At 42.3% G+C, this 13,078-nt stretch overlaps 1 protein-coding gene across 5 annotated transcripts in view; it reads left to right on the top strand.

Moving 5' to 3' along the window:
• Positions 1 to 13,078, top strand: part of TLK2 (tousled like kinase 2) — a 59,509-nt gene that overhangs the window by 40,426 nt on the left and 6,005 nt on the right. For all 5 annotated transcript variants that reach the window (XM_070727921.1, XM_070727922.1, XM_070727920.1 and 2 more), the window contains exons 19-20: positions 8,218 to 8,356; positions 9,863 to 9,974. In XM_070727921.1, coding sequence (XP_070584022.1) covers positions 8,218 to 8,356; positions 9,863 to 9,974 — 251 coding nt within the window. The remainder of the gene's footprint in view (positions 1 to 8,217; positions 8,357 to 9,862; positions 9,975 to 13,078) is intronic.

The following is a 13,078-nucleotide window of genomic DNA, read 5'->3' on the forward strand; positions in this document are numbered from 1 at the left end:
TGGCCCCATCAGTTCTTCCTTGCAAATAAATGGTATTTCTTGCAGATACTCCAGTGCACCATTGATGCTATTTTGTCATTCCCTCGTGTGGTCAGTCTTCTTACAGCCGCTAACTAGGTGGCCCATTGTTTCTTCTGCTTCAACAAACACAGAGATGGCATTTGTTGTCTATTGATGTCATCTCAATTCTGCCTTTATATGCATTCATTCTTAAAACTCGATCTTATGCAGCCAGAATTAGCCTTTATCTGCCTCTTATTTCAACTTTGTTGTTTTTAGCCATTGCCAAGTCTTGTTCCTATCTGCTTTGCCTCCTATTTCTTTAATGTACTGACCATGTGATACTTTGCTTTGCCGTGTATTCACTTCTAACCCTCTTCTTGGCTTCAGTGTGCTTGATGTTATCAGCTTAAAGGATGCCCAGGTATTTGTAGTGATTTTCTTCATCTAGATTCTTCATGTTATTTCCATGTCATCTTAATTCCTTCAGTTTTTCATATTTTCCTGCTGTTGGTGTCAGAAATACATTTTGTTCAATTCTATTCAATTCAATTTATTAGATTTGTATGCCACCCCTCTCCAAAGACTCGGGGCGGCTTACAACAGTAATCCAAAATCCTTTCAATATCTTGGCATAATAAATGAACAGTACTGATATTTTTCCATACAACTTCACATCATCCATGTAAAGGGAATGAGATAGCCTAGCAGATTTTTTTGATGTTTGAGAGCTATGGTTTGATGTGTTGATGTTTTTGATGTTTGAGAGCAATGGTTTGATGTGTTTGGTATTATTGATATCAGTGTAATAACAAACAGTAGTGGTGGTAGTGAGTCTCCTTGAAAGATTCCTCGTTTGATATTAACCTCTCCTGATCTAAACCATTGACCAACAACTATGTCTTCCATTGTCCCATTGTTGTTCGTGCAAAGTTTCTAATGTTTTGTGCAAAGCTTGATTATTCAATCATATGTCAGGAAGTCAAATGCCCTTTTATAATGAATCCAAACTACATTCCATTGATCTTCCTTGTCTCACGGTTTCCAAAATCATATTGTCAGTTAGGGGCTGAAGTTCTGTTCTTTTGCTGTTTGGGCAGTTTCCTTTCTGTTCAAGTGAAAAGAGCTTGTTTTCAACTAGATGTTATTGGATTGCATCAGTTACCACACAAATACAATCTGAAAGTTATTGCTAAGTAGATAATTGGTTTGTACAGTGATTGCCTGGTGCTTCCCCTTCTGCTGTAACTTTCACTGTCAGGTAGATTTTACCAAATGTAATTTTTAATTTCACCACCCTGCAATTTGTTGTTAAAGTGTTTAGTAATGAATGGGTGGAGACCAGTTAGATGTTTCAATCCTGAACTATGCAGTTCATCTTCACCTAGAGCTGACCAGTTCTTGATTTGCCTTGCCCTTTTCTCCATAGTTTTTTTGTTATTACAAATTCATTCATTTCAGCTTCTTTTTAATTCTTATCCAACTTCTAAAGTTGCATTCTTGATATACAGTGGTACCTGGTGATACGAACCCCTCGCCATACGAACTTTTTGAGATACAAACCCGGGGTTCGGAAATTTTTTGCCTCTTCTTACGAACTTTTTTCACCTTACGAACCCCCCGCCGCCGCTGCTGGGATGTCCCGCCTCCGGACTTTCGTTGCAAGAGAAGCGCCCATTTTTGTGATCCTGGGATTCCCCTGAGGCTCCCCTCCTTGGGAAACCCCACCTCCTGACTTCCGCGTTTTTGCGATGCTGTAGGGAAATCCCAGGAGGGGAATCCTAGGATCGCAAAAATGGGCGCTCTACTGGCAACGGAAGTCCGGAAGTGGGGTTTCCCAGCAAGGGAAGCCTCAGCAAAATCCCACCATTGCAAAAACACAGAAACACCTCCAGACTTTTTGTGATCCTGGGATTCCCCGCCTGGGATTTCCCTACAGCATTGCAAAAACGTAGAAGTCAGGAGGTGGGGTTTCCCATGGAGGGGAGCCTCAGGGGAATCCCAGGATTGCAAAAACCGGTGCTCCGCTGGGCAGAGTGTGGGGGGGGGGAAATGGGAAGAAAAGACTCATGGAGCTCAAGGGAGGAGAAAGGTGTGGGGGAGATGAGCAGAGTTGGGGGACAAAAACGGGAAGAAAAGACTCATGGAGCTCAACAGAGGAGAAAGGTAGGGGACATGAGCAGAGTGGGGTGGGCAATAATGGGAGGAAAAGACTCATGGAGCTCAAGAGAGGAGAAAGGTGTGGGGGAAATGAGCAGAGTGGGGTGGGCAAAAACGGGAGGAAAAGACTCATGGAGCTCAAGAGAGGAGAAAGGTGTAGGGGATATGAGCAGAGTGGGGTGGGCAAAAACGGGAAGAAAAGACTCATGGAGCTCAAGGGAGGAGAAAGATATGGGGGAGATGAGCAGAGTTGGGGGACAAAAACGGGAAGAAAAGACTCATGGAGCTCAAGAGAGGAGAAAGGTGTGGGGGAAATGAGCAGAGTGGGGTGGGCAAAAACAGGAGGAAAAGACTCATGGAGCTCAAGAGAGGAGAAAGGTGTGGGGGAGATATTGTTAGCTGCCCCGAGTCTTCGGAGAGGGGCGGCATACAAATCTAATAAATAAATTAAATAAATAAATAAAATGAGCGGAGTGAGGGGGACAAAAACAGGAGGAAAAGACTCATGGAGCTCAATGGAGGAGAAAGGTGTGGGGGAGATAAGCAGAGTGGGAGGGGGACAAAAATGGGAGGCAGGGACTCAAGAGAGGCTCATTTCGCCTTGCTTCATTGGGACTCCCTTCCCCCCCTCCGTTCGCCTCAGCTTCGTCTAGCCACCGCTTTTTTGTTTTTAAGTCTTAATATTTTGGATTTTCCTAATGGGCTTGCACGCATTACAGTGATCCCTCGATTATCGCGGGGGTTACGTTCCAAGACCTCCCGCGATAATCGATTTTCCGCAGTATAGTGGTGCGGAAGTAAAAACACCATCTGCGCATGCGGGCCCTTTTTCCATGGCCGCGCATGCGCAGATGGTGGAGCCGGGGAGCGACGAAAGTGCGGAAGCCGACAAAGATTGCTTTGAATGTCGGCTGCCCCCACCCGCCCGCCCGCCGTTCACCCGCCCGCCCGGCCGCTCGCCCGTTCACCCGCCCGCCCAGCCGCTCGCTTGCTGCTCGCCCACCCGCTGTGCTTGTACGAGAAGGACCAGAGGCTGCTTCAAACTTCTCAGGAACTACTAAAGAATCGGCGGAGGTTGCATAGTACGCCGCGTATTGTGATGGAGGGGAGCGAAGAGAAACCTGTTCAAAAAACTAGCCGCTGGAAAGTGGTGGGTGGTAATCTGTCCGGGTTTGCAACGCATTCGCGATGCGTCACTGGAGGTAAAAATTAGTAGGGTTTTTTTAAATGGACGTGAATAAGGAAATCCCCCTTGTGGGGGATTTCCTACGTTGTAAACATGCTCCAACACGTGTTGTAAGTAGGCTGGCCGCGCTAGCGAAGTCAAGCCACCGCGTTCTTGAATGTAGGCTCGTGTTTCCCAAACTATTTCTCTGGCTAATTACAAACACCTCCAACAATTGTGGGAGGACGATTTAACTGATTGGTTTATTAAATTTGTCCAGCTGCCCAACTCAAAACGAGTTTGGGGGTCAAAAGCAAATATCTAAAGAGATTAATTGCAAATATCAAGAGATTAATTGCTCAGTGTTCGTGGCTGCGTTTGCAGGTTATTCATAATTTAATTAACCGAAGTTTTACTCCTATCACACAACAGCGATCTGTAAATTGAGCACGCATGGTAGGAACAAATGGTGGGGGGGGGGGGTGTTTCTTGATTTGAATATTGATGGAGAAAATTGAGAAAATGAGGTTCAGTATTAGTCAACATACATTTGAGGGCTAACATTTCACTGTGACTGGGGCATTTTAGGGAGTGCCCGCCCGCCGCTCGCCCGCTCGCCGCTCGAAAACAAGAGAGGGAAAGTGAGAAAAAGAGAGAGAGCAAGAGGGGGAGAGATAGAGAAAGAGAGCGCCCGCTCGCCGCCCGCCCGCCGCTCGCCGCTCGAAAACAAGAGAGGGAAAGTGAGAAAAAGAGAGAGAGCAAGAGGGGGAGAGATAGAGAAAGAGAGCGCCCGCTCGCCCGCCCGCCGTTCGCCGCTCAAAAACAAGAGAGGGAAAGTGAGAAAAAGAGAGAGAGCAAGAGGGGGAGAGATAGAGAAAGAGAGAGAATGACAGGAAAGAAAGAGAAAGAGACATAGAAGTGATTCTTGGTGATGACGTATGATGTCATCGGGTGGGAAAAACCGTGGAATAGAAAAAAAACCGTGGAGTATTTTTAAATTATTATTTTTTGAAAAACCGTGGTATAGCGTTTCGCGAAAATCGAGACCGCTAAAATCGAGGGATCACTGTATTGGCTTTTCCATTGATTCCTATGGGAAACATTGTTTCATACGAACATTTCACCTTACGGACCTCGTCCTGGGACCAATTAAGTTCGTAAGGCAAGGTATTACTGTATTTCTGCATATTGATTGATTTGTTTCTTTCAGTAAGCTGGTACTAATATTTGTTGTTATGTTATAATGGCAATTTTACTGTCATTGTGCTAGACCTGTGGTGATGCAGTGAATGCAGTATTACAGGCCATTACTGTTGACTGCTGGCAATTTCGCAGTTCAGATCCCAGCAGGCTCAAGGTTGACTCAGCCTTCCCTCCTTCCAATGTGGATAAAATGAAGACCAAAATTATCGGGGGCAATATACTGACTCTGTAAACTGCTTACAGAGGGCTGTAAAGCATTGTGAAGTGGTATAACTTCGGATCGTGCAGAATGCAGCTGCGAGAGCAATCATTCGCTTCCCTAGGTATGCCCATGTTACACCAACACTCCGCAGTCTGCATTGGTTGCCGATCAGTTTCTGGTCACAATTCAAAGTGTTGGTTATGATCTATAAAACCCTTCATGGCATCGGACCAGAATATCTCTGGGACCGCTTTCTGCCGCACGAATCCCAGCGACCAGTGAGGTCCCACAGAGTTGGCCTTCTCTGGGTCTCGTCCACTAAACAATGTCGGTTGGCGGGACCCAGAAGAAGAGCCTTCTATGTGGCAGCCCTGACCCTCTGGAACCAGCTCCCCCCCGAGATTTGAACTGCCCCCACCCTCCTTGCCTTTCGTAAACTCCTTAAAACCCACCTCTGCCGTCAGGCATGGGGGAATTGAGACATCTCCCCCGGACCTATACAGTTTATGCATGGTATGTTTGTGTGTATGTTTGCTTTTTAATAAGGGGTTTTTAGTGATTTTTAAATGATTAGATTTGTTGTACATTGTTTTATTGTTGCTGTGAGCTGTCCCAAGTCTGCGGAGAGGGGCGGCATACAAATCTAAATAATAAATAAATAAATAAATAAAAAATAAATAGATAATATATGTGTAAATGCTATTGTTATTGCTTATTTGGTTGGTTCTAGATGTTGAATTATTCTTAGTTTTTGTTTTTTTTTTAAATGGAATGTTGTTCTTAGAAGAAGGCAGAGGAGAGAGTGCTTGGTTTAGAAATGAAAATATTCAGTATCTATGGCAGTGATGGTGAACCTTTTTATGGTTCGCATGCCAAAAGGAGGCGTGTATGGGTGTGATAGCGTGCTTGCATCTGCCCACATCCCTTCCCCCCCCACACACACACATGCATAACCCTATCCAGCGTTGCCCACCGCGCACATGCACAGATCTTTCTGAAGCCTGGTAGGCAGTGGTGGGTTCGTACCGGTATCGTCCAGAGAGCTGCACTAGCATGAACCCATTGATTTTCAGCGATTTTATTTCCAGTGTCTCCGTGTTGGAAGGAGCCCTCCCACCTCCCTTCGTCCTATTGCTGACCTTTATTCTTCATCCAAAGCACAGCTGAGAGCTTCTTCCACATGGAAATGCCGGGGGGAAAAGTCATCAAAAATCTGGGTTCACACCAGTATCAACACACCACTGCTGGTAGGTGAAAAAAATGCCTAAACGGGCAACCAGAAGTGCATTTTTCTGAACTTCCCATTTCTCCGTTGGGGGATTTTTTTACCTCCGGGTCTGAAGTGTCCAGAGGACGAAACAGCTTTTCCCAAGGCTGAAAATCAGCTGACCATGCGCGCTGGAGCTGAAATATGAGAAAATCTTGCATGCCCATCCATATGGCTCCATGTGCAACCTGTGGCCCGCCTGCCATAGGTTTACTATCATGGATCTAAGTGTGAATTCACAGCTACCAGTTATTTTACTGGTCTTGGCCTTCAAAAACACAGAGTTCTTCCCAAGACATGGGCTTGGCACATCAAAAGTTTGGAAATGCCTTGAATCTATTATTGTGTCCTAACAGAAAGATAAATAATTCTCTATTCCCACCCCCATCAAAGCCATCCTGAATAGTAGCACTCAGCAGCTGCACCAAGGCTGGGCCTGCATTGGAGGCTTTGTCTTCAGTCCTAGGGCACCATCGCCATTGAAAAAGGCCAACTTGTACCATTCCCCAAGGGATGGTTACCTTGCAGTCAAAACTCCCCAGGATCTGCTTGTATCACTTACCGTCAGGTAATGTTCTTTTTGTTGTTGTTGCAGGCCACTGCGGCCTACGCAAAGCTGCTCTAGGTCACATAAGGCCTTCATTGTTAAAGTGGCTTGAAAAATTCTTTTGCAGCCGCTGAAAGCTGCATAAAAGCATACTCCATTCTGACATGATTTTAAGAATATAGCTCTTCTGCACACAGCCTTCAGATATCCAAAGATACACAAAAAGATACCCTATTTTCACATGACCTCCACAGCCTCAAAAATAAAGAGTGTTTTCAATAATAGTTATTGTCGGGTGTTGGTGAATGCTGGTATGTCACCAAAATGCTGTGGCATGTCACCATTTTGGTGTCATAGTTTTGCAATTACTGAACTAGTATCGCCATATTATATTGCGGATCCAAACTATGTTGCTTTTTACAATTGACATTCCCACCAATTTTTCATTACTGGCACATTATAATTTTTACTGATTTTCCAGTGAACATTTTGGCAATTGTACTATGTCATTATTTATATCAGTCCGTGTAATCTTGCACAAGCTTTGATCTGTTTCTTCTGCCCTTTGCACAATCTGTACTTTGAATCATTTGATTATTTCAGTTCAAGGCTAGATTATGTTAGTTCGAATAGCCTGCTATTGGGCACATAAAATTTATTGTCAGATTATTTCTTTAATGTTCCAGTTTATGCTATTGCCAGGTTTTCTCCTTATCCATTTTGATCTTTTGTGGAAATTGGCCATATAATGCTTTTGTTCTACTGCATTCTGTTTATCTTTTTATTATATTATTTTGATGTTTATGTTTTGTTTCTTGCACATTCATTAAGTTTCAATATTTCATTTGTATCAGTGTTTGTCCTTGGCTTTCTTTTAGATAATCAGCCAGTGCATTTTTTTCCCTTCAATAGTTTGACTTGAAGTAAAACTCTATCTCCATTTCTGTAGGGCAGGTATACAATATCAGTATAACAGTAGATGTATACGGTAATGAATGAGTAATCACCCATTTTCTTACTTTGTGATCCAAACTATCCAGTTAAAATTCCAGCAGTGTATATCATATCATGGGTATGGCCCAGAGTAATGATTTTGATGGTGTTTTCATCTTCTTCAGCACTTTTCCCCCTCTGGTTATTTTATTTACTAATTACATTTTAACTACATGTTTGATATTATCCAATTGTAGTCTTCTTCATGATGGATCCTGATGGTTTCACCTTTCAATTCCATTAGTATTCATGATTTTATCTCAATTTATTGCTACTGTAGTATATTTCTTTAGACCTGTGCTAAAAATTCTTAAAAAGTAATTTATCCATGACCGATAATGATTTCTGGTTTTCCCCAAAGCTACACATTATCCATGTAAAGCAAATGCGAGATTTTATTAGCATATTTTATGTTTGATAGACACAATTTGTTTTTAATTGTTGTTATGTGCCATTTTCCTTAACCTATTAGTTTATTCTGTAACATTACAGCTGAGGAGAGTTTCCCTTGGACATGAGAAAACATAACTACATTAAATTTGGGGGGGAAAGCCAGTGCATCTTTTTATCTTTTAGGTTAATAGAACAAGGTATCACATTGATACAAAATAATTATTTTGCTATTCTATCCACCCTTGTATTTAATAGGCCTGCTCAACTTCATTTTTTCCCCTGCCCAGGAAACATCCTCTTGGTAAATGGTACTGCTTGTGGAGAAATTAAAATCACTGACTTCGGCCTATCAAAAATCATGGACGATGACAGTTACAATTCAGTTGATGGCATGGAGCTGACATCTCAAGGAGCTGGTACATACTGGTGGGTATATAATCTATTTTTTGTCCATAATATTTTAAATATACCTGCCATTAAAACTTAAGAAAAAGCAGAGAAAGACATACATTTTACCAAAATTAGTGTTTGTTAAAAAAAAGAAGAAATAATGAGAACAACAGATTCAACTACTACGTATATCAAAGTCAGTTTTTAGTGGAAATTCGATATCTCTTAGGAATATGCCAAACAACACTTCTCTAGAACATACAGTATCTTTATCTTCTGAGTTCTCTAGAGCAGTGTTTCCCAACCTTGGCAACTTGAAGATATCTGGACTTCAACTCCCAGAATTCCCCAGCCAGCATTCGCTGGCTGGGGAATTCTGGGAGTTGAAGTTCAAATATCTTCAAGTTGCCATTGTTGGGAAACACTGCTCTAGAGCAGTGATTTTCAACCTTTTTTGAGCTGCGGCACATTTTTTACATTTACGAAACCCTGGGGCACATTGAGCGGGGGGGGGGGGGGGAAGGGGGCGGCTAAAAAAAGTTTGGACAAAAAAATTCTCTCTCTCTCTTCCTCCCTTTCGCTCTATTTCTCTGTTCCTCCCTCTTTCTCTCCCTTCCTCTTTCTTTCTCTCTCTCTCCATCCCTCTTTCTTTCTCTTCCTTCCTCTCTTTTTTGCTCTCTTTCTCTCTCCCTCCCTACCTCCCTCTATGTCTTTCTCTCTCTCTCCTTCCCTCCCTCTCTTTCCCTTTCTCTCTTTCTTTCTCTCTCTTGCTCTCTCTTGCTTTCTTTTTCTGGTTCTCTTTCTCTCTTGCTTTCTTTTTCTTGTTCTCTTTCTCTCTCTCTTTCTTTCTCTCTTGTTCTCTCTCTCTCTCTCTCTTTCTCTCTCTTGCTTTCGTTCTCTCTCTCTCTTGCTTTCTTTCTCTCTTGCTTTCTCTCTCCCTTTGTTTCTTTCTCTGAGCTTCGCGGCACACCTGACCATGTCTCGCGGCACACTAGTGTGCCGCGGCACACTGGTTGAAAAACACTGCTCTAGAGAACCTCAGAATGTTCTATTCTTAAATAATTGAGTTTTGCACACCCTTAGTTTTTCCAACTCAATTAACAATCTGATCTATTGAAAAGATCTTTCAAAAGATTCTTCTTCTTTTGCCATATCCATCATCTGATGTTGGCAATCATGTTGGTGATCTTATTTTATCAACAACCAGATGAAAAGGTGCTTCTGAGTTTTGTCAACTCAGTCCCTTACATTTTGAAACCAAGATATTCTTCTTCTCTCTAGACCTCATTTGCTTTTACGTTTCTCCTGGAGGAATAAGTGAAGTATTTTGAATTTTTCCAGATGTCATATCACATTTCCAAAATATTCTAACTATAACTTTTTATAGTTTTGATAATTTCCCTTGGCTTTCCCAGGCAGCTTATCACCATCTGAAATTCAGTAATAGTCCTTGGGTGAAATACATTCTATGGCATAAATGATAAATGGTGGGGGGGAAATGAGCATTTAAAATAAATGTAGATATTGCTCTCTTTTTTTCAGGTATCTGCCACCTGAATGTTTTGTGGTTGGAAAAGAGCCTCCAAAGATTTCAAATAAAGTGGATGTTTGGTCAGTAGGAGTTATCTTCTACCAGTGTCTTTATGGCAGAAAGGTAAGTGGAAGGGCAACTAAGATATTGCAAAAAATATTCAATCACTTTACCCTAGGTCTTATGTGCATTCATTTACAGTTCCTAAAATTAGGAGGATGTAGTGATCTGTTTTCCATCTAACAAATTTTATTAGAAAGTATAAGCTTTCATGAACTACTGATTTCTAAAAATCTTAATATCTGGTTTAAGTGTTAAAGCACATATTTGTTAGTTAGTTAGTTAGTTAGTTAGTTAGTTAGTTAGTTAGTTAGTTAGTTAGTTAGTTAGTTAGTTAATTAATTAGATTTTTATGCTGCCTTTCTCCTTAGACTCAGGGCGGCTTACAACATGTTAGCAGTAGCACTTTTTAACAGCCAGCATATTGCCACCACAATTTGGGTCCTCATTTTATCCACCTCGGAATTCTATCTTGTTAACATAACTTCAGTTTGTTCATGTAGATTCTGTTAAAAATGTTTGTGCTTACACATTAAACTTCCTGAATTTAACAAATTTGTATATTGCCATTAATATCAAGGATTTCTATTACTATAAGTAATACATATTAACATTAACACTTCCATGGTTAAAACTGTTAGATCTATATTACACTTAAAACATGGTTAACCATGTTTTATATGAATATTTTGAAGACTTCATTTATTTTTAATTCATGAAATGCAATTTTTTAAAAATCTTGATTTCACCATCTAATTCATAAAGGAGTGTCAGATGAAATTTGGGAGAGATGATATAAAGCAGTGATGGTGAATCTGTGGCACACATGCCACAGCCATATCTTGGTGCACACGAGGCATTGCCCTATGACAGCTCCAGGGCATGCCAGCTGATTTTTGGCCATTTTCGCTCTCCCCAGGCTTCAAGAAAGCCTCCTCAATCCTGGGGACCGTAAAAATGGGCCAATTGGAAGTTCACTTGTGTGCTCACCCTCAGCCTCCTTTTCACTGTCAGAGGCCTTCAGGAATTTCTTTGACTTTGGATAGTTGCAGCCAGGCGTTTTATACCTCAGCCCATTTCTTCTGCAGCCGGGAAGGCTTTCCTGAAGGCCTGTGTAGCCAATAACAAAGTTCTGGATCGATCCAGACCTCTTTAGGAAAGGCCTCTGCAACCGATAATAGAGCTCTGGATTGATCTGAAGCTGTTAACAACTGCAGAGGTTTCCTGAAGGCCTCTTGAACTGATACCACAGCTCCAAATCAATCCAGAGGTCTGTTATCAGCTACACAGGCCTTCAGGAAAACCTTTCCAGCTGAAGAAGAAATGGGCCAGGACTTGAGAGGCCTGGTTACACCTATCTGAAGGTAAATAGTAGGGCAGCTCCACTTCCTTTCTTTTCCAAACTTCCAGTTGGCTGTCCCCAGACTTCAGAAGGCTTTTCTGAACCCTCAGGAGAGGAAAAAACAACCTAATGGGTCTATCGGAAGTCCGGAGGTTTAAGTGAGAACTGTGGGGGGCAGTGGGGGGGGTGAGTTGTGCGCATGCGCAGGGTATCGCATTATGGATATAGGGGGGCACTTGCTATTGTGAGCATGCACCCTTTTAGTACCCAAGCCGAAAAAGGGTTGCCATTACTGATATAAAGGAAAATGAGAGGATTTCTGAAAAAATATACTGGGAATTTGATTAATGATTACAGCTAGCAGTTTTGTTTCACACTTCAAATGCAATTCACTGTCAGTGAAGAAATTCAGGTAAAGCATTCTCCACAGATATTGACCAACCTTTGGCTAAGACACATCCAGCAAAAGAGAACCAATGTTTTTCTTGTTAATTGGTTTCATTGTTGAACTGCTCTTCCTACCCTGTTTCCCCGATAGTAAGACACCCCCGATTGTAAGACGTATCGGGGGTTTCAGGGGGGTCGGCTAATATAAGCCGTACCCCGAAAGTAAGACATATGTCTTACTTTCGGGGAAACACGGGGGTATTGCCGCCTCCCTCTCATCTAGCTGCGCGCCGCCTCCTGCCCACGTCCCCCTCTCCATACGTCGCCGCGTCTGCAGGAACGGGTGGTGGGGCGCCACGAAGGGCGGCGCTTGAAAGCCACCATGGCGCCGTTGTTGTCCTCACGGCGCAAAGCCTCACAGTCCCGGATCGCTTGCTTCCCCGGCCAGCAAGCCGGCTGCCTGGGAAAGCGGCGCGCTTTTAAAACGCGTGTTTTTCAAATGCGCTGCTTTCCTAGGCAGCAGACTTTGCTGGCCAGAGAAGGGAGCGATTCAGGACTGCGTGGCTTTGCGCCACTTCAAAAGCTCACGCCGTCACCGCTAGGGAAGCTCCAATATAAGACATACCCCGAAAGTAAGACATAGTGGGGCTTTTGGGGATAAAAAGAAAGTAAGACACTGTCTTACTTTCGGGGAAACACGGTATTAGAGGTGTTCCTGTCATTCAGGTTTCTTACAACAACTTGCCCATGCCTAGACAATAGTGAACGGCCTTCTGTATGATCATTTTTAATAGAGCAGATTTTTTTTTACTTTTTATTGAGCAGAATAGTTTTTAATTGAGTTTTTTCACATTAAAAAGACAATATAATTTCACTAATACAGCTTATCGCTATTGGAAATAGAATAGAATAGAATTTTTTGTCCAAGTGTGATTGGACACACAAGGAATTTGTCTTTGGTGCATATGCTCTCAGTGTACATAAAATAAAATATACATTTGTCAAGAATCATGAGGCACAACACTTAATGATTGTCATAGGGTTCAAATAAGCAATCAGGAAACAATAAATATTAATATAAATTGTAAGGATACAAGCAACAAGTTACAGCAATATAGTTATAAGTGGGAGGAGGTGGGTGATAGGAACGATGAAAAAAACTAGTAATAATAGTAATGCAGCCTTAGTGAATACTTTGAGAGTGATAAGGGAATTATTTGTAAAAAAAAACCTGTACTTGTGTCTAGTTGTCATGGTGTGCAGTGCTCTATAGTGATGTTTTGAGGGTAGGAATTAAAACAATTTATGTACAGGATGCAGGGTCCATAAATATTTTCACAGTCCTCTTTTTGACTTGTACAGTATACAGGTCCTCAATGGAAGGCAGATTGGCAGTAATTTTTCTGCAGTTTTGATTCTCCTCTGAAGTCTGTGTCTG

The sequence above is a fragment of the Erythrolamprus reginae genome, chromosome Z (genome assembly GCF_031021105.1).
Source record: "Erythrolamprus reginae isolate rEryReg1 chromosome Z, rEryReg1.hap1, whole genome shotgun sequence".
NCBI lineage: Eukaryota > Metazoa > Chordata > Lepidosauria > Squamata > Dipsadidae > Erythrolamprus > Erythrolamprus reginae.